The sequence below is a fragment of the Phyllobates terribilis genome, unplaced genomic scaffold (assembly GCF_046119375.1).
Source record: "Phyllobates terribilis strain yellow unplaced genomic scaffold, ASM4611937v1 Scaffold_449__1_contigs__length_1482836, whole genome shotgun sequence".
Taxonomy (NCBI): Eukaryota; Metazoa; Chordata; class Amphibia; order Anura; family Dendrobatidae; genus Phyllobates; species Phyllobates terribilis.
The window spans coordinates 887,959-914,307 of record NW_027363209.1 but is presented as its reverse complement, the minus strand read 5'-3'; the positions used below and the strand labels follow the sequence as shown (position 1 = coordinate 914,307).

At 44.5% G+C, this 26,349-nt stretch overlaps 1 protein-coding gene across 1 annotated transcript; it reads right to left on the bottom strand.

Annotated features, from left to right (window-relative positions):
- Positions 1-218: 218 nt before the first annotated feature.
- On the bottom strand, positions 219-2,163 carry LOC141229014 (forkhead activin signal transducer 3-like). The gene is made up of 3 exons (XM_073667385.1): positions 1,903-2,163; positions 1,411-1,515; positions 219-647 (listed from the first exon to the last, which is right to left on the bottom strand). Exons 1-3 carry the CDS (start codon positions 2,161-2,163, stop codon positions 219-221), a joined length of 795 nt encoding a protein of 264 aa, XP_073523486.1.
- Positions 2,164-26,349: the final 24,186 nt, after the last annotated feature.

Below are 26,349 nucleotides of genomic sequence, written 5' to 3'. Positions count from 1 at the left end.
CAAACGCAAGAAAATAACGAACAACTATTTACAAAAGCCCAGGAAGCTTGATGTGTCCTTGGTGGTCCCTGTATGGACCTTGGTGGGGCAGGTTCCCAGCATGTGTGGAGCATCCTGGGATGTCAAACACTAATATTGAGAAGGGGGACAGGAGGGTGATTTATTTCCAGGGGTAATTGTGGTCGTAGGGTAGAGGGGTTTTGGTAATGGATGTTAGATTAAGATGGGAAGGGTGAATAAAAGTTAGATGGTGATGGATAGTTAAACTGGGGTATAGGTGGGAAATTTGGGTAAAGCACAAGCGGGTGTACACTGGGAGGGGCAACTACATTAGGAGGAACAAAGCTTGAATTAGACGTGGGAAGATTCCATAGAATCATTGGGAAAGACGATGCGGGGTCTGGAGGATTGGATGGAGCTGCAGCTTCTGGTATGACGGGATCTTTGCCATTTGTAAGAGGAGGATGATGGTCATTTAAAGGCCTGTAGGGATGTCCATTGATAATGAAGGGGGCCAGGTCAAGGTGGTACATGTCCTCCCTGCTGACCGCCGTATTCTGAAGCTTCATGGCCTCTGGAGGAATGCGACTCACATCCACTGTCCAGAAGTTTCCTTTGTCCTGAGGCCTGTGAGGATCCTTCAGCACCTGAAATAAAGATGAAATAAATTCAGATAAAAGTTCAAATAAAATTGTAATTTCTGCAATATAAAGTTGCTACTGTATATAGAGGTCACAGAGAAGAAATGATTATGTGACAATAACTTTTGTTGAAAACTCTGGCATCTTTAAGTTTGTTTATAGGGGGTTTAGGAGAGAAAATGTATCAATAATATTAGAATTGGGAAATACATTTTTTCTGAAAATGCAACAAAGTGATACCTTCTATAAAATGTCAAATCCTTGATTTAAATGTAATAAAAAAGACACTTAAAATTAAGCAGATGAGATTTATGAAATATAAAATTATTTCTGTGAGCGTATAAATATTTAGTGAGATGAAGAAAAGTCCTGTCTCACTAGAGGAGAAATACAGCGCTGTGTGTGATGAGGTTTATGGAGGAGAACCTGGAATCTGCTAACGTTATTATGTTGACATTACTTTTCGCACCAGACTTAAAAAGTGTCCAGAAAGTGAGATCTGGTCTAAGAGACAATTGTAAAATGTACCAATTTTTTTAGATCTTGTATTAGAAACATGACGTATTTGAGGCTCAAAATAGGACGAGAGTCATTAGAGATGTAACTTACCCCGTGGACCATTTTGATGATTTTTCACGATTTCCACCATTTCTACCATCTCATATAATGATGCATTTTACAATATTAATAAATCTCCCCTTATATATAAAAACCAGCAATGTCCATTAGAAGAGAATCCCCCCACTAAATGACCTCACGGAGTCCTCACCTTTCTGAAGCAGTCGTTAGAGGACAGATTGTGTCTGACAGAGTCTTTCCATCCTTGGTATCGTCCATTGAAGATGGGGAAGAAGTTGCTGATCTTTTCTAAAATCTAAAGGCAAAAAAACATTCAGTTCTGTAAATTAGTTAATATCAGTGAAGTCTTTTATCCTAAATTGTGAATTCAATGTTCCTAATAAGTATTTATTAAAAATTACGATTTATATGTAGGGTAGAGAACCAGCAAGAAGTTTCTAATTCTTTTTACCTGGATATTTCTGGCTGTTATAACATGTAACAGTATATTTCCACAATGCGGGAAAGTCTTATGAATATTTTTGTGTTTTTTATCTGTGTACATGACTTAAGAAAATTTTTTAGCAAAAGTAAAAATGTATCCACTTAGCAGAAGTTCGGGCTTAAAAGATTTGTTGATCTACTCTAGGAGTCCTAAGTCAATATCCAACTATCTTATTCCTTTATAACATCCTTCTCTTACCTGCGACAGCTTCAGCTTCTTGTCTGGGACACACTGTATCACCAGCGCAATCATGGCCACGTAAGAATATGGAGGTTTGGGGTATCGCTGGTAATTCTTCTTCTTTTCCCCAGTTTTCTCCTCCTGACCTGGTGTCATCATTAGGTCATCCTGTGCACTTGTATCCTCTCCTGGACCACCGTCCATGTTGGAGTCCATCTGCAGTATCTTCTCAATACTTGGCATATTGATGGTTTCCCAGGGTTGGAGATTTGAGTTCATGTCTCACAGATGTCTTCACAATATTAGATCTGATGTGACCCTGGACCAGGGAAGGAGCCTTGATAAGTGCTGATCACCCCACCTCAGGCTTTGTTGTGTTAATACCCCCAAAACAAGATGGAGCCCATTGCTGGTTACACCTCAACTGTTATTGAAAGACCTTTAGCCATAAAGACAATAGCAGTATGAATACACAGAGTTTCAGTCCTTTGGTGTGATCCATCCTTAAAACATCCTTTGTCATGTCTATCATGTGTATACCATGTGGCTCCTTGTTTGTTAACAATTATCAACCTCATAGGTAAAGCTGAGGACAAGAAGGAAATAATCAACATTTTGAGCCTTGACTGAAGATCTTACATTTTGTGAGTTTGTATAACTAAAGTCACTTACAGACCAAATTACCAATCATTTCTCTTAAATATATATTTTAATTATTAATCTAGTAAACTAATATATTCCACATTGATGGTTGTGACTTTTCCACTCCAATCCATTATTCAGTGTATTTGGATGAGTATAATATATATTTTTTGTCCTTGATCTCATTATCATTTATTGAGTTTTCGTCCTGCTTCTATCTAAATTAATATTAAGGTGGTATTAGATTGTTAGTGGGTTTCCACAGTGGGGGAGTTTGGATACAGGATTACTACGTCTGGCATCCATGGGCTAACATATAGTTTGTGGTTTGTTTTGTTTTTTTATGGTTCATACTTTTCATGTATCAATAAAGATATTTCCTTACAAAATAAAATATAGGATATAAATATGGGAAGTGCTTTAGTGGTTACGATGCCTTTCTTTTCCTATCTTTCGTGATTTATAATGTCTTCCTTTTCCTTGTATTTTATTTTGTAAGTCCCTTGTTCACACATAAGCAGAACTCCGTATTATTTAGCGGCACACACTTACTCATTTTTATACAGCGATGGAATAGAGTCATTGACTATGTGAATGGTCACCCCGGACCCTACAGCGGATTCATTTGCTATAGGTAGTATACGGGGGGAAGGTTCCTAAAGACTGAACCCCTTCACCGGTCTTTGGTAACTTGAATTCATGAGGTTCATTTATTGTTTTGTCTTGTGGTTCTCCATTTGCAAGAAAATATTTAGATATTCTTCATCTTTTCCTGGAATAAGTTGATAAACTTCATGGATTCTGCCCTCCACCATTGTTATAGGACAGATCTTTGTTTTGAACAATCATTAGTCAGTGATTTGTTTGGTGAAAACAATCGTTATTTTCACTGAAAAAAAAACGATCGATTGTAGGGTGAAAAATGTTCATGTTGTTCTGCTTTCACCTCATGTGACCAAAAACATATACGACCCTAAAGGCCTCCAGACACAAGAGATGTCTGTCGACATTCCTCCCCCAAAGTTTATTTGGCTGGTGCCCCCATATATCTAAGAGTGTCGGCCAAATCTTTTGATATTGGTGATTGTGGGTAACATGAGTGTGATATGTACGGGGGGCATCATATTAAGATATGCTGGAAAGTGAAATATTCATACCTGCTCTAATGTTTACAAGGACAGAGTGAAAAGTTCATTTTCCAATTTAAAAACTATTTTATTTAAAAAAAAAATTACAATTTGTAATTTTAAAATTCTAATTTTTTTATACATCTTTAGTTTGAAAATAAGAAGTTCTGTTCTTCAGGAAATATATAGAAGAGCGTAATAATATAATGTCTTGTATTTGGTATTTCCTATACATGTACAGTAATACTCCAGAGCTTAAATGAAAAATTACTTATTAAAAAAAACGTAAGAAGTTTATACCCTTAAAAAAACATTTAAAAAGTTAAATCCAACATTTACATATAAAATTCAGAAAACAACATATAAAAATAGACCTTGTCTCATTCATTAGTTAATATCAATTTGTAAAAATGTTAATTGACAATTTAGCAAATTTTACTCTTTAAAATATATGAACTTATAAAACAGTAATTTTTGAGAATTTGTTTTTCCATTTTTTTCTGTGATTTACTGGAGTAGATTTAAATGATATAATCAGAGAAATGTGTGAATTCTCACTGATCTTTTGATATTTGCACTTTTGCAACAGTCATTGGGAAACTTTGCTTGCGCTAATACTTTTTTTTCAAAATGGTTATTGTCCTGTGCAAAAAATGGCCTTGAATGATAATTTCTCTGCAGCTTCACCAGAACCTCTAATTTGTTTTTACAACTAATGTAGAATTTTCAAGTCTATCAGACAATAGTAACAGTAAAGCTGTGATTATTTTCTGTGTAAGATCTCCCTGTCCGGCTCCGGTCGTCTTCTGCTCCGGCTGCTGTGTATTTACATCAGTTACAATGTGAGTGACCCAAATCTCCCCCTATGAAGACCCCCTTGTTCCATTGATTTCTCACCGCAGGAGGCTCCATATTCCTGATCCCTCAGACTCTGCTGAGAATAGAAGACTTGTTGTCATGTAACACCTTCCCCACCCGATGTTTCTGCTCCTGAGGAACAGAAGATTTACATAGTATTACAAAGTGCAGGAATAAGTCACCAGCCATGTTTCCATCATCTTATAAATCTACAAAACTTATTACAATTACAGATTACTTTTTGGCGTTGTCTTATGTTTATATCATTTTCATCTGATTTAATATTGGAGATGTAAAATGCTTCCTCGTAGATGATTGTTACAGTGAATCATAGAATGGAGATGAGAAGCTGCAGGTCATTTAATAAATGAACTAAAGAATTACAGAGAATGGCTGAAAAAATCATTAAATATATACTGGATTTTGCAGATTATAAGACTCACCAGTTTATAAGACGCACCAGTTTATAAGACGCACCCCAAATTTTGGGGAGGAAAATAGAAAAAAAATTTTTTTTAATAATCCGGTGCATATAATAATCAGCTTACCTGGGGGGCGACGTTGGTAGAGCGGGGTCCCAGGGTTGCCGCTGGCTAAGGCAGGAGATGCTGCGGGGTCCCGGAGATGCTGCAGAGGCAGGACGGGGTGTTTGGAGGTGGGAGATGGCTGCGGGCTCCATGCTGTCTGCCATGTTCTGCTGGAGGTGTTCGGTGGTGCGGGGGCTTCACTGACATTTTGTGGCAACCGGATCCCCGCACCTTCCATACTTTCCTATACAGTGGACTCCGGGAAAATGGCCGACGGAGGGAACGCATGCTCAGATTGAGATTTCGGCGCCAAGATCTCATCTCCCCCAGCATCTCCTGCCTCCTCAGCATCTCCGAGACCCCGCTCCACCGCAGCCGGTAAGGTGATTTCACTTTGCAAGATGCACCCCTATTTACCCCCCAAATCTGGGGGGGGGGGGGGGGAGTGCATCTTATCAAGCGAAAAATACGGTAATCTATTTAAGCTTGTTTGTATTTAATAAAAAGGTAAATAAAGAGGTTCTTAATGGTTGACAAATCAGGTATGTTCGTGGGCGGAGCCGATTTTTTGGTGGCGCGAACAAGCCAGAACCCCGAATTTGAAATGCCGAACTAATTCGCTCAACACTAGTTAAGAGGCTAAACATATTTTATCTTAATCTTTATTTTAGTTTTTTCAACCCCAACTAACTATTTAAGCCCTGGGAGATTGGTTTTCCTTTTTCGAATGTGCTTTTTTTCCTTCTCTCGAGCCATAATTTTTCTTCATTTATATGTCGTCGTAGCCGAATGAGGCTCGTTTGATACAATTTGTAGTTTGGGTTTTGTTCTTATGGCGTACATTACATGTTGATGGAGCAGTTTAAGGAAAAAATTTTAAACATCAAAATTATATATCTACTGACACCACTTTGGAGCACATGCAAGATTTTGAACACTTTCTGCATTGACCAAAAATTGACAGTTCTGTAGTTTAGATCTTGTTTCCCATTTCGGTGTCACAGTTTGGGGTGAATATTTGTATAATTAGTTCAGGCAATTACACACACTGCACGTGGACTAAGGTTTGCTGCCCGGATCCATTAGGCGTATACGGCCGAAAATGATACACGATAGAGCCCATTATGACTTCATCTGGATCATTATAGTCAATTGCCTGAATCCAGTTTTGCAGGGGTTCAGACCTAAGTCTTGATGGAGCCACTGACAATAGTTGTAAATTGTGAACCCAGGCTTAGGGGAGGTGCAGCAACTGAAAAATTGCAAATTTGGGGATTCAATTTTTTCTTTTAACTTATGGGTTATATAGTTTAATATCTTGATTAGTGATGGGCTGAACTTCTTATCAACACAGAGGTACTAATTATGGTTATTTTTTATCTTTTTCATTCATGTTGGAATGTGGAAAAGTGGAGCTTTTTCTAAGTGTTATGTTTTTTTTCCTTTTTAATTTTTTTAGCATTAATATATTTTTTTCTTACTTTGCATTGAGTTTTTTAGTCCCCTCGGGGCACATAATCCCGCCATTGTTTGATCACTTATTCTATAAGGTGTAATACTTCAGAATTGTGGTAGATTGTAAAAATCATTCTCGTACAAAGCCCAACCTGTCACTGGGCTGCACAGGAGTACCAACATGGCGGTGACAAAGACCTTCAGCAGACGCCCGGCTATTTCTGATTTTTGTTTGTGGTATTTCAAGACAATGTATACAAGTGCTTCTCACTAAATTAGAATATCATCAAAAAGTTAATTTATTTCAGTTCTTCAATAGAAAAAGTGAATCTCATATATCATATAGAATCATTACACACAGAGTGATCTATTCCAAGTGTTTATTTCTGTTAATGTTGATGATTACGGCTTACAGCCAATGAGAACACAAAAGTCATTATCTCAGTAAATTAGAATACTTTATAACAACAGCTTGAAGAATGTTTTTAAAATCCGAAATGTTGTCCTACTGAAATGTACATTCAGTAAATGCCCTCAATACTTGGTCGGGCTCCTTTTGCATCAATTACTGCATCAATGCGGCAATGTGGCATAGAGACGATCAGTCTGTGGCCCTGCTGAGGGGTTATGGAAGCCCAGGTGGCTTTGTTAGCCGCCTGTAGCATATGGTCAATACTGAACACGTTGGGTGTTGGCATATTGATGGTTTCCCAAGGTTGGAGATTTGAGTTCATGTCTCACAGATGTCTTCACAGATGCCAATATTACAGTAGATCTGATGTGACCCTGGGCCAGGGAAGTGATCCCTCCACCTCAGGCTTTGTCATGTTAATACCCCCAAAACATGATGGAGCCCATTGCTGGTAACAAATCAACTGTTATTGAAAGGCCTTGATCCATAAAGACAATAGCAGTATGAATACACAAAGTTTCAGTCCTTTGGTGTGATCCATCCTTAAAATGTGTTTTGTCATGTATATATCATGTGTATATTGTGTATATTTTGAGTGTATACCATGCGGCCCCTTATGCATGAGCAATTATCAGTCGCATAGGTAATGCTGCGGCCAAGAAAGAAATAAACAGCCCATAGGGACAACAGTTTGTGCCTTTTACTAAAGATTTTACATTTTGTGAGTTTGTATAAATAAAGTCACTTACAGACCAAATTACCAATCATTTCTCTTAAATATATATTTTAATGAATAATTCAGTAATATGTTATATTCCACAATGTCGGTTGTGGCTTTTCCACTTCAACCCATTATTCAATGTATTTGGATGAGATTATATATTTTTTTACACTTGTTACTTTTTCCTTGATCTTATCGTCATTTATTGAATTTTCCTCCAGGGCTTTTTTGTACGGTTTAATAAAGATATTTACTTACAGAATAAAATAAAGGGAAAAGAAGACATCATAAACCACTAAAGCACTTCCCATATTTCTATCTATCTAATATTTATTCATTTTTATACAGCGATGGAATAGACTCATTGACTATGTGAATGGTTACCCCGAACCCTTCAGTAGACTAATTTGCTATGGGTAGTATCTGGGGGGGAAAATGTTCCTTAAGACTGAACCCCTACACCGATCTTTGGAAACTTGAATTTATTGTTTTGTCTCGTGGTTTCCCATTTGCAAGAAAATATTCAGATATTCATCTTTCCTTGGAATAAGTTGATAAACTTCATGGATTCTGCCCTCCACCATTGTTATAGGACATTACTTCTGCACTTGGGATAAGTTATTATTATTAAGATTAAATTGTATAGCAAAGGAGATTACTGCCGGCTTGTGTTTGTCATCTATTACGACAGATTTTGAACATTATTGCTATTGGCTTGACCACTATAGAGTGCCCCATACCCATCAGACAAATGCGAGCTGCTAAATGATCATTCCTCATTGTTCATCGATGATGGAAAACATTCACCTCAGCTGTGTTATTTATTTATTTTACTCACTTATATAGCACCATTAATTCCACAGCTCTTTACAGACATTATGGGCACTGTCCCCATTGGGGCTCACAATCTACGTTCCCTATCAGTATGTCTTTGGAGTGTGGGAAGAAACCGGAGAACCCAGAGGAAACCCACGCAAACATGGGGAGAACATACAAACGCCTTGCAGATGTTGTCCTTGCTGGGATTTGAACCCAGGACCCCAGAGCTGCAAGACTGAACAATTTTCGGTAAGTGACGCAGCCAGTGCTCATCATCAGCCCCCAAAAATTCCAACCTTCCAGATCTTTGTTTTGAACAATCATTTGTCGGTGATTTGTTTGTTGAAAACAAACGTTATTTTCACTAAAATAACCGACGATCGATTGTAGGGTGGAAATTGGTCTACTTTCACTTCATGTGGCCAAAACCAGATATCATAGGACCCTAAAGGCCTCCATATATATATAAGATAGCTGTCTGCCAAACAATGCTTTGGCCAATAATACGGCAAATAGCCATGTTGGCTGTCTTTCCTATGCAAACAAGTGCTTGTTTGGCCGAGCATTCTTGTGTTCTCCAAGAGAAAGTCACCAAAAGACGTCTCTACCAATGGGAAATATCCAGTAGAACAAAGCCATTGGCAGTCCGAAATTGTACGTGACTGATCGACATTCCTTCCCCAAAGTTTATTTGGCCGGTGCCCCCATATATCTTAGAGTTTCGGCCGAGTCTTTTGATATCGGTCATTGTGAGTAACATGAATGTGATATGTACGGGGCTTCAGTCATTAAGATATGCTGGAAAGTGAATTATTCATACCTGCACTAATGTTTACAAGGACAGAGTGAAAAGTTCATTTATTAATTTAAAAACTATTTAATTTGATAAAAGCGAATTTACAATTTGTAATATTCAAATGCAATTTTTTATTTACATCTTTAGATTGAAAATAAGAAGTTCTGCTCTTCAAGAAACATATAGAAGAGCGTCATAATAAAATGTCTTGTATTTGGAATTTCCTATAAATGTACAGTAATACTCCAGAGCTTAAATGAAAAATTACTTTCTATTAAACATGCAAATTGCATCTTCAGAGAAAAAGAGGACTTGAACTCTATAGCGCCACCTATTGGAAGCAGTAATCCTACAAGTCACAATCAATCCTTTAACGAGTCGTGCAATATGACTTAGGATAAAAGCTAAATCAGAATCTTTTCCCAGAGGAGCATTGCACGGCGAATAAGCCTCCTTACCTTGACATGCCAGAGCCGGTATGTCACTCCCACAAGGAGAAACGTTACCCTTTAGATTTCTATTAAACAAACATTTTTATTTGTTAGGAAGTTTATACCCACAAAAAAAACATTAAAAAGTTTAATTGCAGCATTTACATATAAAACTCAAAAACAAATTAAATGGACCTTCTCTTTCATTGGCTAATACAAATTTGTAAAGATGTTAGAAAACTTGTTTTTCCATTTTTTCTTTGATTTACTATTAGTAGATTTCTATTTTTTGTATCATTTTTAGGTCCTCACAACTAATACGATCACAGAGAAATGTGTGAATTCTCACTGATGTTTTGATCTCTGCACTTTTGCATCAATGATTGGCAAACTTTGCTTTACCTAATAAGTTTTATTTTTAAAATATTAAAACTAACCTGCGTAGAAAAGAGCCTTGAATGATAATTTCTCTGCAGCTTCACAAGAACCTTTAATTTATTGGATTTTTTACAACTGATGTGGAATCTTCAAGTCTATCAGACAATAGTAACAGTAAAGCTGTGATTATTTTCTGTGTAAGATCTCCCTGTCCGGCTCCGGTCGTCTTCTGCTCCGGCTGCTGTGTATTTACATCAGTTACAATGTGATTGACCCAAATCTCCCCCTATGAAGACCCCCTTGTTCCACTGATTTCTCACCGCAGGAGGCTCCATGTTCCTGATCCCTCAGGACTCTGCTGAGAATAGAAGACTTGTTGTCATGTAACACCTTCCCCACCCGATGTTTCTGCTCCCGAGGAACAGAAGATTTACATAGTATTACAAAGTGCTTGAATAAGTCACCAGCCATGTTTCCATCATCTTATAATTCTACAACATTTGTAGTACAATTAGATTACTTTTTGCCATTGTCTTATGTTTTTATATCATTTTCATCTGGTCTAATATTGGAGATGTAAAATGCTTCCTCTTAGATGATTGTTACAGAGAATCTTAGAATGGAGATGAGAAGCTGCAGGTCATTTAGTAAAAGAGGTAAAGAATTACAGAGAATGGCTGAAAAATCATTAGTGATATAATCTATTGAAGCTTGTTTGTATTTAATAAAAAGGTAAAAAAAAGAGAGTGGTTGATACTTTTTATTGGCCCCTATAATATACCAACCTCTGAGAACTCTTATTTTTTCATCACATAGAATTTAATATTGCAGCTAAGGAAAAATATTACTGCACATACATCATCCAAAAAGTCTAAATGTCAGCAGGAGGGGATTTCACCTTCCTTCCCTTAAAAAGAATGTAAACTTTGGCATTAAATTCTACCTCTACTTTTGTCTTTAATTTCATGCAGATTGGTGGGTTCAGGTCTTCAGATCTCTCAAAGCTTCCCTGAGAAATGTGGAGACCAGAAAATGGGCAGCATGTGCTTTCTATTGAATACATATTCTGCTGTGTGTGCTCCCAGACAGGAGCTGTCCGGTCCCGGCCTCCCGACCTGTGCACTTCTTGGAAGGTTTCAAGACGTGAACCTCCCCGATCTGCTTGAAATTAGACAGAGATACTGTATATAATTTTTATTACAGATGTTTAATCTTTATCTAGTAGCCACTGATATAGTGTCACAGGTGTGACAGACTGTGGCTCTGGATCCTTCTGTAGAAGGTCACTGCGCTTGGCATTGCTGATGCCTTCTTGATTCTCTCATCTCTGTAGTATAGTTTTATCCTTCTTCCTTTAGGACCCAAAAGCGACCTCCACCTTCTGCTGCTGATTGACACACCCTTGCTTGGTAGTTAAAAACTCAGTTTCTCCAGAGTCGCCGGTGATAGTGTACCTCTGTGCAGACTTGGAGCACTAGCAGTTGACTCAAGCTAAGTGAATCCCCTTATGTTTGTTTACCTTGTTGTCTTTAGTTTGACTAGTGTTCACCCCGTCCCTTCCCTATCTAGGGCCTAGCACTAGGGACATTCAGGGTTTAGGTTCCTGCTCGGCGATAGGGTAGGCTGGGTAATATTAAATCAGCCTAGGGGTCTCCACTTCCCTTTTCCCTAGTTGTTGGGCTCCCTTCCCCCTCTTCCCGTCATTGTGCACTTATTCTTTCCCTCACCTTGCGTGACATATAGTGGTCACCTTCATTTTTTTCTATTGTTGGATGCTTAAAAAAAAAATAATTCTAAAACAAATTTTGTAACCGAGATGATAAATATCTAATATAATTTAGAGGGGTGTTTTAATCACCGATTCCTATGCACATTGGTTTTATATATTTGTTTGTTCTTACTATGTATTCGTATTTAATAAAGATTTTGTCATTTTTCTGCATAAAAACTCCTTGTTTCTCCGGTTCTTCTATATGCCTTTTGGAGTTGCATGGGCGCACTCTTGCTTATACATGCTGATGTGCCCTAGCTTAATATGATTTTGGGAAATTTTTATATAATTAAAGAGACAGCAGAGTTTTTTTTAATTATAAATCTTTAAAAGACATACATACAGTACAGACTAAAAGTTTGGACACACCTTCTCATTTAATGAGTTTTCTGTATTTTCATGACTATGAAAATTGTACATTCGCACTGAATGCATCAAAACTATGAATTAACACATGTGGAATTATATACTTAACAAAAAAGTGTGAAACAACTGAAAATATGTCTTATATTCTAGGTTCTTCAAAGTAGCCACCTTTTGCTTTGATGACTGCTTTGCACACTCTTGGCATTCTCTTGATGAGCTTCAAGAGATAGTCACCGGAAATGGTCTTCCAACAATCTTGAAGGAGTTCCCAGTGATGCTTAGCACTTGTTGACCCTTTTGCCTTCACTCTGCGGTCCACCTCACTCCAAACCATCTTGATTGGGTTCAGGTCTGGTGACTGTGAAGGCCAGGTCATCTGGCGTAGCACCCCATCACTCTCCTTCTTGGTCAAATAGCCCTTACACAGCCTGGAGGTTTGTTTGGGGTCATTGCCGTGTTGAAAAATAAATGATGGTCCAACAAAACGCAAACCGGACGGAATAGCATGCCGCTGCAAGATGCTGTGGTAGCCATGCTGGTTCAGTATGCCTTCAATTTTGAATAAATCCCCAACAGTGTCACCAGCAAAGCACCCCCACACCATCACACCTCCTCCTCCATGCTTCATGGTGGGAACCAGGCATGTAGAGTCCATCCGTTCACCTTTCCTGCGTCGCACAAAGACACAGTGGTTGGAACCAAAGATCTCAAATTTGGACTCATCAGACCAAAGCACAGATTTCCACTGGTCTAATGTCCATTCCTTGTGTTCTTTAGCCCAAACAAGTCTCTTCTGCTTGTTGCCTGTCCTTAGCATTGGTTTCCTAGCAGCTATTTTACCATGAAGGCCTGCTGCCCAAAGTCTCCTCTTAACAGTTGTTGAAGAGATGTGTCTGCTGCTAGAACTCTGTGTGGCATTGACCTGGTCTCTAATCTGAGCTGATGTTAACCTGCGATTTCTGAGGCTGGTGACTCAGATAAACATATCCTCAGAAGCAGAGGTGACTCTTGGTCTTCCTTTCCTGGGGCGGTCCTCATGTGAGACAGTTTCTTTGTACCGCTTGATTGCTTCAGCAACTGCACTTGGGGACACTTTCAAAGTTTTCCCAATTTTTCGCACTGACTGACCTTCATTTCTTAAAGTAATGATGGCCACTCGTTTTTCTTTACTTAGAATTTGTATTATGGCAAGAAAAAAGCAGCTAACAGTCTATTCAGTAGAACTATCAGCTATGTATCCACCGAACTTCTGCACAACACAACTGATGGTCCCAACCCCATTTATAAAGCAAGAAATTCCACTTATTAAACCTGACAGGGCACACCTGTTAAGTGAAAACCATTTCCGGTGACTACCTCTTGAAGCTCATCAAGAGAATGCCAAGTGTGTGCAAAGCAGTCATCAAAGCAAATGGTGGCTACTTTGAAGAACCTAGAATATAAGACATATTTTCAGTTGTTTCACACTTTTTTGTTAAGTATATAATTCCACATCTGTTAATTCATAGTTTTGATGCCTGCAGTGTGAATGTACAATTTTCATAGTCATGAAAATACAGAAAAATCTTTAAATGAGAAGGTGTGTCCAAACTTTTGGTCTGTACTGTATATGGACTGTGCAACAGTTTATCCTTTGTTTTGTTGTTTTGCCAAGTAAAGCTGTGTTTATTTTGCTGGAGTGCAGGGCTTTGTGCTGATAATAAAGCTTGAAAAGAAAACCCGGGTTCCTGAGTCTACTTCCGGAAGTGGCCGAACGAGTCATCCTACCACAAAAATATATCTATAATAATTATATATCTATAATATAACTGGCCAAGTGTCCCTCTGTCTGAAGCCTCGATAGACTGCGCTCCAGACAGAAGAACGCATGGAGCCATTACAGGTAAGAGGAGTGTATGGTGGCGGAGATCACGGTATGCGTAAACTCTGAACGCATACCACGATCTCCGGCGCCATTCTTACATACTTACCTGACCGGGAGGAGCGTTGCCGCAGCGCCTCTCTTCTGGCCAGAGTGAAGGCATCGGAATCGGCGCATGCGCATAGCGCTCTCCGGCGCCATTTTACCGAAGACACATTTGCAGTGTGTCTTCAGCAAAATGGCGCCAGACAGCATGGTGCTCCAGCGCCACACTCCGCCTCCTGCAAAACAGGACACAGCAGCGCTGGAGCACAGGGAAGAAATGTGAGTATAAGTGTTCATTGATTTTGTATGTGTGCAGCGTGAAAGGAATGAAGGGTGCCATACATATCAGGATTGGGTGGTGAGGGGGCCACACATACCAGGATTGGGGGGTGAGGGGACCATGCATACCAGGATTGGGATGAGGAGTGCCATGTATACCAGATTTGAAATGAGGGGTGCCATGCATACCAGGATTGGGGATGGTGGGGTGCCATGCATACCAGGATTGGGGATGGTGGGGTGCCATGCATACCAGGATTGAGGGATGAGGGGTACCATGCATACCAGGATTGGGGGATGAGGGGTACCATGAATAGCAGGATATGGATCTGGGGGGGGCCATGCATACACGGTATGCGTAGACTCTAAATGCATACCGCGATCTCCGGCATCATACTTACCTGACCGGGAGGAGCGTTGCCGCGGCGCCTCTCTTCTGGCCGGAGTGAAGGCGTTGGAATCGGCGCATGCGCATAGCGCTCTCTGGCGCAATTTTACTAAGGACACATTTGCAGTGTGTCTTCAGCAAAATGGCGCTGGACAGCGCGGTGCTCCGCCGCCGCATTCCGCCTCCGGCAGAACAGGACACAGCAGCGCTGGAGCACAGGGAAGAAAGGTGAGTATAAGTGTTTATTTATTTTGTATGTGTGCAGCGTGAAAGGAATGAAGGGTGCCACACATACCAGGATTGGGGGATGAGGGGTCCACACATACCAGGATTGGGGGGGTGAGGGGGCCACACATACCAGGATTGGGGGGGTGAGGGGGCCACACAAACCAGGATTGGGGGGGGGTGAGGGGGCCACACATACCTGGATTGGGGGGGGTGAGGGGGCCACACATACCAGGATTGGGGGGGTGAGGGGGCCACATATACCAGGATTGGGGGGTGAGAGGTACCATACATACCAGGATTGGGGGGGGGGATGAGGGTACCATACATACCAGGATTGGGGGGGGTGAGGGGTGCCATGCATACCAGGATCGGGGGGATGATGGGTACCATACATACCAGAATTGGGGGGATGAGGGGTACCATACATACCAGGATTGGGGGGGATGAGGGGTACCATACATACCAGGATTGGGGGGGTGAGGGGTACCATACATACCAGGATTGGTGGGGTGAGGGGACCATGCATACCAGGATTGGGGGGGATGGTGGGGTGCCATGCATACCAGGTTTGGGGATGAGGGGTGCCATGAATACCAGGATTGGGGGATGAGGGGTACCATGAATAGCAGGATATGGATCTGGGGGGGGCCATGCATACACGGTATGCGTAGACTCTAAATGCATACCGCGATCTCCGGCATCATACTTACCTGACCGGGAGGAGCGTTGCCGCGGCGCCTCTCTTCTGGCCGGAGTGAAGGCGTTGGAATCGGCGCATGCGCATAGCGCTCTCTGGCGCAATTTTACTAAGGACACATTTGCAGTGTGTCTTCAGCAAAATGGCGCTGGACAGCGCGGTGCTCCGGCGCCGCATTCCGCCTCCGGCAGAACAGGACACAGCAGCGCTGGAGCACAGGGAAGAAAGGTGAGTATAAGTGTTTATTTATTTTGTATGTGTGCAGCGTGAAAGGAATGAAGGGTGCCACACATACCAGGATTGGGGGATGAGGGGTCCACACATACCAGGATTGGGGGGGGTGAGGGGGCCACACATACCAGGATTGGGGGGGTGAGGGGGCCACACAAACCAGGATTGGGGGGGTGTGAGGGGGCCACACATACCTGGATTGGGGGGGTGAGGGGGCCACACATACCAGGATTGGGGGGGTGAGGGGGCCACATATACCAGGATTGGGGGGTGAGAGGTACCATACATACCAGGATTGGGGGGGGATGAGGGTACCATACATACCAGGATTGGGGGGGGGTGAGGGGTGCCATGCATACCAGGATCGGGGGGGATGATGGGTACCATACATACCAGAATTGGGGGGATGAGGGGTACCATACATACCAGGATTGGGGGGGATGAGGGGTACCATACATACCAGGATTGGGGGGGTGAGGGTTACCATACATACCAGGATTGGTGGGGTGAGGGGACCATGCATACCAGGATTGGGGGGGATGGTGGGGTGCCATGCATACCAGGTTTGGGGATGAGGGGTGCCATGAATTCCAGGATTGGGGGTGAGGGGACCACGCATACCAGGATTGGGGGTGAGGGGACCACGCATACCAGGATTGGGGGTTGAGGGGACCACGCATACCAGGATTGGGGATGAGGGGACCACGCATACCAAGATTGGAGGATGAGGGGACCACGCATACCAGGATTGGGGGTGAGGGGACCATGCATACCAGGATTGGGGGGTGAGGGGACCATGCATACCAGGATTGGGGAATGAGGGGACCATGCAGCATACCAGGATTGAGGGATGAGGGGTACCATGCATGCCAGGATTGGGGATGGTGGGGTGCCATGCATACCAGGATTGGGGATGGTGGGGTGCCAAGCATACCAGGATTGGGGGATGAGGGGACCATGCATACCAGGATTGGGGGATGATGGGACCATGCATGCCAGGATTGGGGGATGAGGGGACCATGCATACCAGGTTTGGGGATGAGGGGCACCATACATACAAGGATTAAGGGGTGAGTGGACCACCCATACCAGGATTGGGGGTGAGGGGGCCATACATACCAGGATTGGGGATGAGAAAGCCATGCATACCAGGATTGGGATGAGGGGTGCCATGTATACCAGATTTGAAATGAGGGGTGCCATGCATACCAGGAATGGGGATGGGGGATGCCATGCATACCAGGATTGGGATGAGGTGTGCCATGTATACCAGATTTGAAATGAGGGGTGCCATGCATACCAGGATTGGGGATGGTGGGGTGCCATGCATACCAGAATTGGGGATGGTGGGGTACCATGCATACCAGAATTGGGGACGGTGGGGTGCCATGCATACCAGGATTGAGGGGTACCATGCATACCAGGATTGGGGGATCAAGGGTAGCATGCATACCAGGATTGGGGGATGAGGGGTACCATGCATACCAGGATAGGGATCTGGGAGGGCCATGCATACGCAGTATGCTTAGACACTAAACGCATACCGCGACCTCCGGCTTCATACTTACCTGACCGGGAGGAGCGTTGCCGCGGCGCCTCTCTTCTTGCCGGAATGAAGGCATCGGAATCGGTGCATGCGCACAGCGCTTTCCGGCGCCATTTTACTGAAGACACATTTGCAGTGTGTCTTCAGCAAAATGGCTCTGGACAGCGCGGTGCTCCGGCGCCGCACTCCGCCTCCGGCAGAACAGGACACAGCAGCGCTGGAGCACAGGGAAGAAAGGTGAGTATAAGTGTTTATTTATTTTGTATGTATGCAGCGTGAAAGGAATGAAGGGTGCCATACATACCAGGATTGGGGGGATGAGGGGGCCACACATACCAGGATTAGGGGGGATGAGGGGGCCACACATACCAGGATTGGGGGGAGGGTGAGGGGGCCACACATACCAGGATTGGGGGGGATGAGAGGTACCGTACATACCAGGATAGGGGGGGTGAGGGGTACCGTACATACCAGGATTGGGAGGGGGTGAGGGGTACCATACATACCAGAATTGGGGGGGATGAGGGGTACCATACATACCAGGATTGGGGGAGGGGATGAGGGGTACCATACATATCAGGATTGGGGGAGGGGATGAGGGGTACCATGCATACCAGGATTGGGGGGGATGAGGGGACCATGCATATCAGGATTGGGGGGATGAGGGGACCATGCATATCAGGATTGGGGGGGTGAGGGGACCATGCATACCAGGATTGGGGGATGAGGGGACCACGCATACCGGGATTGGGGGTGAGGGGACCATACATGCCAGGATTGGGGGCTGAGGGGACCATGCATACCAGGATTGGGGATGAGGGGTACCATACATACCAGGATTGGGGGATGAGGAGACAATGCATACCAGGATTGGGGGATGAGGGGTACCATAGATACCAGGATTGGGTGATGAGGGGTACCATACATACCAGGATTGGGGGGTGAGGGGACCATTTATACCAGGATTGGGGGGAGAGGGGATCATGCATACCAGGATTGGGTGTGAGGGGACCATGCATACCAGGATTGAGGGATGAGGGGGCCACGTATAATAGGATTGGGGGATGATGGATACCATACATACCAGGATTGGGAGATGAGGCTACCACACATACCAGGATTGGGGGATGAGGGGTACCCTGGCATACCAGGATTGGGTGATGAGGGGACTATGCATACCAGGATTGGGGGATGAGGGGACTATGCATACCAGGATTGGGGGATGAGGGAACCATGCATACCTGGATTGGAGGATGAGGGGACCATGCATACCTGGATTGGAGGATGAGGGGACCATGCATACCTGGATTGGGGGATGAGGGTACCACACATACCAGGATTGGGGGTGAGGGGTACGCCGCATATCAGGATTTGGAGATGAGGGGTACCATGCATACTAGGTTTGGGGGATGAGGAGTACCATGCATACCAGAATTGGGGGATGAGGGGTAACATGCATACCAGAATTGGGGGATGAGGGGTAACATGCATACCAGGATTGGGGGATGAGGAGTACCAAGTATACCAGGATAGGGATGAGGGGGCCATACATACCAGGATTGGGGATGAGAAAGCCATGCATACCAGGATGAGGGTCTGTGTACCATACATACCAGGATTGGGATGAGGGGTGCCATGTATACCAGATTTGAAATGAGGGGTGCCATGCATACCAGGATTGGGGATGGGGGGTGCCATGCATACCAGACTCATGGATGGTGGGTTGGCATGCATACCAGGATTGGGGATGAGGGGTGCCATGCATACCAGGATTGGGGAATGAGGGAACCATGCATACCAGGATTGGGGGATGAGGGGTACCATACATACCAGGATTGGGGGGTGAGGGGACCATGCATACCAGGATTGGGGGGGGTGACGGGACCATGCATACCAGGATTGGGGGATGAGGGGTACCATGCATACCAGGATTGGGGGATGAGGAGTACCATGCATACCAGGATTGGGGGATGAGGGGTACCATTCATACCAGGATTGGGGGATGAGGGGTACCATGCATACGCGGTATGCATAGACACTGAACGCATACCGCGATCTCCGGCGCCATATTTACATACTTACCTGACTGGAAGGAGCTTTGCCGCGGCCCCTCTCCTCTGGCCGGAGTGAAGGCGTCGGAATCTGTGCATGGCGCTCTCTGGCGCCATTTTACTGAAGACACATTTGCAGTGTGTCTTCAGCAAAATGGCGCCGGACAGCGCGGTGCTCAGGCACCGCACTCCGCTTCCGGCAGAACAGGACACAGCAGCGCTGGAGCACAGGGAAGAAAGGTGAGTATAAGTGTTTATTTTTTTTGCATGTGTAAAGAAAAAACCTGGGAGTCTGACTGAAACGTAAATTGATGTGCATGCAAAATGTAAAGACCACTAGACAAAGAAAAACAAAAAACAAGCAAAATACCCAAATAACTGGAAGTAAATGGATAAATCGCACAGTGCAAAAATAATGATAAATAATTAAGGGTATTTAGTTAACATAATTGTGATCAAAATAAAGTAAAAGCCATCCCACCACGTCACGGTAATCCTTATGTGACAGTCCTAACTCTAATATTAAAACCTTACCATTTGTCAAGTGACATATATATGGACAAGAGCAGAGAGACTGAACCCGTAGTAGAGGCATAGACCTGAGAGGCAGAATGAACCTTTCAGCTCAGGAAAAGGGCGGCCACACCCTTAAATGCACTAAAGCACACTAAACTGCAAAGTAAAAACCTGGGAGTCTGATTTTTGATCAAAATTATGTTAACTAAATACGCTTTATTATTTATCATTATTTTTGCACTGTGCGATTTATCCATTTACTTCCAGTTATTTGGGTATTTTGCTTGTTTCTGGGTTTTTTTTGCATGTGTGTAGCATGAGAGGAATGAAGGGTGCCATACATACCAGGATTGGGGGGTGAGGGGGCCACACATACCAGGATTGGGGGGTGAGGGGGCCACACATACCAGGATTGGGGGGTGAGGGGGCCACACATACCAGGATTGGGGGGGTGAGTGGGCCACACATACCAGGAATGGGGGGTGAGTGGGCCACACATACCAGGAATGGGGGGTGAGTGGGCCACACATACCAGGATTGGGGGGTGAGGGGGCCACACATACCAGGATTGGGGGGTGAGGGGGCCAAACATACCAGGATTGGGGGGTGAGGGGGCCAAACATACCAGGATTGGGGGTGTTGAGGGGTACCACACATACCAGGATTGGGGGGATGAGGGGACCACACATACCAGGATTGGGGGGACGAGGGTACTATGTAGCATACCAGGATTGGGGGATGAGGGGTACCATGTAGCATACCAGGATTGGGGGATGAGGGGTACCATGCATGCCAGGATTGGGGATGGTGGGGTGCCATGCATACCAGGATTGGGGATGGTGGGGTGCCATGCATATCAGGAATGGGGATGAGGGGTGCCATGCATACCAGGATTGAGGGGTACCATGCACACCTGGATTGGGAAATGAGGGGTACCATGCATACCAGGATAGGGATCTGGGGGGGCCATGCATACCAGGATTCGGATGAGGGACCATGCATACCAGGATAGGGATGCGGGGTACCATATATACCAGGATAGGGATGAGGGGTACCATGCATACCAGGATTGAGGGTGAGGGGTGCCATGCATACCAGGATTGAGGTTGAGGGGTGCCATGCATATCAGGATAGGGATGAGGGCAGCCCATAACAGGATGGGGGCAGCACATACCAGCATGAGAGACCATATACCAATAAAAATGCTCGCCACCCGGGCGTAGAACTGGCTCAACAGCTAGTGTTATATATATATTTACAGTACAGACAAAAAGTTTGGACACACTTCATTTAAAGATTTCTCGGTATTTTCATGACTATGAAAATATTACATTCACACTGAAGGCATCAAAACTATGAATTAACACATGTGGAATTATATACTTAACAAAAAAGTGTGAAACAACTGAAAATATGTCTTATTGTAACATACCTGGCGGCGTCTTTGCATAGTGGTCCATCTCCCACTGTGCAAGAGCGCGCACTTGATCTCCAATCCAGAATGTTTCTCTGGCTTCCCTCCATGCTGTCTGTTTGCTTCTCTTTCTGCTGCTTAAGGGCGGCGCCCGATCACTTCCTGTTTCTTGTACCTGCTGCAGGCACACCCCTTGTGCGTCCTCAGCCTATTGCTGTCTGTCACCTGGTATTTAACCCAGCTGCTCCAATGAATCCCTGCCTGAGCATTGTGTTTCATTCAGTGTGCTCCTTCACTCTGAATGTGCCAGGTCCCCTTCTGTGTTTGCTTGCCTGCCCTTCCTGGAGGCTGTATTTTCAGGCCTGTCTCAACACGCTCCTTGCCTGTTCGTTCCGCCTTCTAGGGGCCGCATACCTAGACCCGCTCCTGTATCTTGTCTGTCCTGTCTGAACACGCTCCTAGCCTGTTCCTCCCGCCTTCTAGGGGCTGCATACCTAGACCCGCTCCTGTATCTTGCTGCTGTGTCTGTTTTTGTCTGTATACTCTCCTAGCCTGTTTTCCTGTTTCTCTATGTCCGTACCTTTCCTTTTTCTGCAGAGTCTGAACTCGTACCTTACTGCTGCTCGTTGTCACTGTACTTCCGTTTGTGAGTTTGTGGTCCACTCGCTACTTCACTGCAAGTACCCTGTGGGTATCTGGTTCTGCCTTTCCCTTCCTGTCTGTTCCGTGTGTACAGAGCCCTGTCCCCCCTGCTCTGCCTTGCTCACGGCTCTGGCGGTTCTAGCCTGCTCTGCCTTTGCTCACGGCTCCGGCGGTTCTAGCCTGCTCTGCCTTTGCTCGCGGCTCCGGCGGTTCTAGCCTGCTCTGCCTTTGCTCGCGGCTCCGGCGGTTCTAGCCTGCTCTGCCTTTGCTCACGGCTCCGGCGGTTCTAGCCTGCTCTGCCTTTGCTCACGGCTCCGGCGGTTCTAGCCTGCTCTGCCTTTGCTCACGGCTCCGGCGGTTCTAGCCTGCTCTGCCTTTGCTCACGGCTCCGGCGGTTCTAGCCTGCTCTGCCTTTGCTCACGGCTCCGGCGGTTCTAGCCTGCTGTGCCTTTGCTCACCGCTCCGGCGGTTCTAGCCTGCTGTGCCTTTGCTCACCGCTCCGGCGGTTCTAGCCTGCTGTGCCTTTGCTCACCGCTCCGGCGGTTCTAGCCTGCTGTGCCTTTGCTCACTGCTCCGGCGGTTCTAGCCTGCTGTGCCTTTGCTCACCGCTCCGGCGGTTCTAGCCCACTCTGACCCTTTGCTCACCGCTCCAGGCGGTCTCGTCTTGCCCTGCTCTCGCTCACCACTCTGGGCGGCCTTACTCTGCTGTGTTTGTCCGCCACATCTGTGGTTCTGTCCCTGAGTCCCAGTGTGTACTGGGTCCTATCCCGCCTGTGTTCCTACCTGCTAGTGCCTCCCTGTCTGCACTCTAGCCGTGCTTGCCTGTACCCCCCTGCCTGCATACCCGCCTGCCTGCATGCCAGTCGTGCCTGCCTATACCCACCAGTCTGTGTGCCAGCCTAACCTGTCTGTTCCTGTATTCCCCTGTGTGGGTCAACAGTCGTGTCCGGGGACTGTCCTGGAGTAGCACCTGGTCCCTCTGCTCAGTTCCTCCTTGGTGCTCTGGCGTCGTATGCAGTCATGCGACCCTGGTCGGATCGGGTGAATACGCCCCTCCAGGCATTCACTCTCCGGCACGGTCCAGTGGAATCACATGCACATGCCGCTCAGCCTGGGCGTGTGCATTACACTTATATTCTAGGTTCCTCAAAGTAGCCACCTTTTGCTTTGATGACTGCTTTGCACACTCTTGGCATTCTCTTGATGAGCTTCAAGAGGTAGTCACCGGAAATGGTTTTCACTTCACAGGTGTGCCCTGTCAGGTTTAATAAGTGGGATTTCTTGCCTTATAAATGGGGTTGGGACCATCAGTTGTGTTGTGCAGAAGTCAGGTGGATACACAGCTGATAGTCCTACTGAATAGACTGTTATAATTTTAATTATGGCAAGAAAAAAGCAGCTAAGTAAAGAAAAACGAGTGGCCATCATTACTTTAAGAAATGAAGGTCGGTCAGTCCGAAAAATTGGGAAAACTTTGAAAGTGTCCTCAAGTGCAGTTGCAAAAATGATCAAGCGCTACAAAGAAACTGGCTCACATGAGGACCGCCCCAGGAAAGGAAGACCAAGAGTCACCTCTGCTTCTGAGGATAAGTTTATCCGAGTCACCAGCCTCAGAAATCGCAGGTTAACAGCAGTTCAAATTAGAGACCAGGTCAATACCACACAGAGTTCTAGCAGCAGACACATCTCTACAACAACTGTTAAGAGGAGACTTTGTGCAGCAGGCCTTCATGGTAAAATAGCAGCTAGGAAACCGCTGCTAAGGACAGACAACAAGCAGAAGAGACTTGTTTGGGCTAAAGAACACAAGGAATGGACATTAGACCAGTGGAAATCTGTACTTTGGTCTGATGAGTCCAAATTTGAGATCTTTGGTGTCTTTGTGCGACGCAGAAAAGGTGAACTGATGGACTCTACATGCTTGGTTCCCACCGTGAAGCATGGAGGAGGAGGTGTGATGGTGTGGGGGTGCTTTGCTGGTGACACTGTTGGGGATTTATTCAAAATTGAAGGCATACTGAACCAGTATGGCTGCCACAGCATCTTTCAGTGGCATGCTATTCCATCCGGTTTGCGTTTAGTTGGACCATCATTTATTTTTCAACAGGACAATGACCCCAAACACACCTCCAGGCTGTGTAAGGGCTATTTGACCAAGAAGGAGAGTGATGGGCTGCTACGCCAGATGACCTGGCCTCCACAGTCACCAGACCTGAACCCAATCGAGATGGTTTGGGGTGAGCTGGACCGCAGAGTGAAGGCAAAAGGGCCAACAAGTGCTAAGCATCTCTGGGAACTCCTTCAAGATTGTTGGAAGACCATTTCCGGTGACTACCTCTTGAAGCTCATCAAGAGAATGCCAAGAGTGTGCAAAGCAGTCATCAAAGCAAAAGGTGGCTACTTTGAAGAACCTAGAATATAAGACATATTTTCAGCTGTTTCACACTTTCTTGTTAAGTATATAATTCCACATGTGTTAATTCATAGTCTTGATGCCTTCAATGTGAATGTATAATTTTTATAGTCATGAAAATACAGAAAAATCTTTAAATGAGAAGGTGTGTCCAAACTTTTGGTCTGTACTGTATGTATTGTAAGTAGAGATGAGCGTTGTTCTACTCGAACTGTTCGCCAATCTCACATTCGAGCTGTTTTGGGCGGTGTTCGAGCCGTTCGGCGAACACGAACAATTTGAGAAAAATTCGGCTGTTCGAGGTTATGTTCGATAACTGTTCGTGCACCAAAATCATAACTGGATTTTTTCTCAGTAATGATGAAAATTAATGTTAATACGCAGTTTGAGTGTACAGCGGGGTGGGGGGAGGGGCAGGGGATGGATCTCTGCAGGAACAATGAAGATCTCCATTTTTTTTTCTCTTTCCCGCATTTGCAGTGGGGAGGTGCAATCTGTCAGCCTATCAGCAGCGCACACACGGAGCGAAGTGCTTTTTTTCACACAAGCAAGGGCATGTGTCATTGGCAGTGTATGTCACATGTCCTTGCCCTATAAGACCAAGCCATTTTCCCCGTCGCCACCATTTTCTCACTGCTGCAGCTGCGTGTTAGACGGCACCGCTGTTGCTGTGTGCGCTATACCTTGTTAATTTCAAGCCAATTTTCGCACAAATATACAGATAGCTTGGGAGTAGGGAATAGTTGTGATTGCAGTCCTTTTAAGGACTAGGTTACAGCATTTCCTACGACTTTTATCAGGGAGGTCTGTGCTCTTAAATAGATAGGTTGTGGGAGTAAAGACTAATTGTAATTGGAGTACTTTTCAGGACTAGGTTACATGAGTTCCTATCAGTTTTTGCCAGGCAGGTCTGTGCCAGTGCTGTGCAAGTTTTTTTCACAGCATTTGGCTGAATCTAGCAAAGCTAATCCTTTTTGGCCTATTGCAGAGTGTGTTAGTCAGTGGAGTAGCCTATCTGTGTTGCAAGATATACCACCTGTGTATAGAATACCAATTTTTTTACTGCACCTAGTGAAGTAAAATCTTTTGGGCATAGCATCATTCTATTAGTCCATCTATACTGACCTCCATCAGGTTGCAAATTAAAAATAATTTTTTTCTGCATCTAGCTCTGAAAAAATATTTGGGCTTCTAGCAGTGTGTGGGACTTGTTCTATTAGTCCTTCTATACTGACCTCCAGCAGGTTGCAAATTGAATATAATTTTTTTCTGCATCTAGCTCTGAAAAAATAGTTGGGCTTCTAGCGGTGTGTGGGACTTGGTCTATTAGTCCATCTATACTGACCTCCATCAGGTTGCAAATTAAAAATATTTTTTTTCTGCATCTAGCTCTGAAAAAATATTTGGGCTTCTAGCAGTGTGTGGGACTTGGTCTATTAGTCCATCTATACTGACCTCCATCAGGTTGCAAATTAAAAATAATTTTTTTATGCATCTAGCTCTGAAAAAATATTTGGGCTTCTAGCGGTGTGTGGGACTTGGTCTATTAGTCCATCTATACTGACCTCCATCAGGTTGCAAATTAAAAATAATTTTTTTCTGCATCTAGCTCTGAAAAAATAGTTGGGCTTCTAGCAGTGTGTGGGACTTGGTCTATTAGTCCATCTATACTGACCTCCATCAGGTTGCAAATTAAAAATAATTTTTTTCTGCATCTAGCTCTGAAAAAATATTTGGGCTTCTAGCAGTGTGTGGGACTTGGTCTATTAGTCCATCTATACTGACCTCCATCAGGTTGCAAATTCAAAATAATTTTTTTCTGCATCTAACCCAGCCAATAGTTTTGACCTA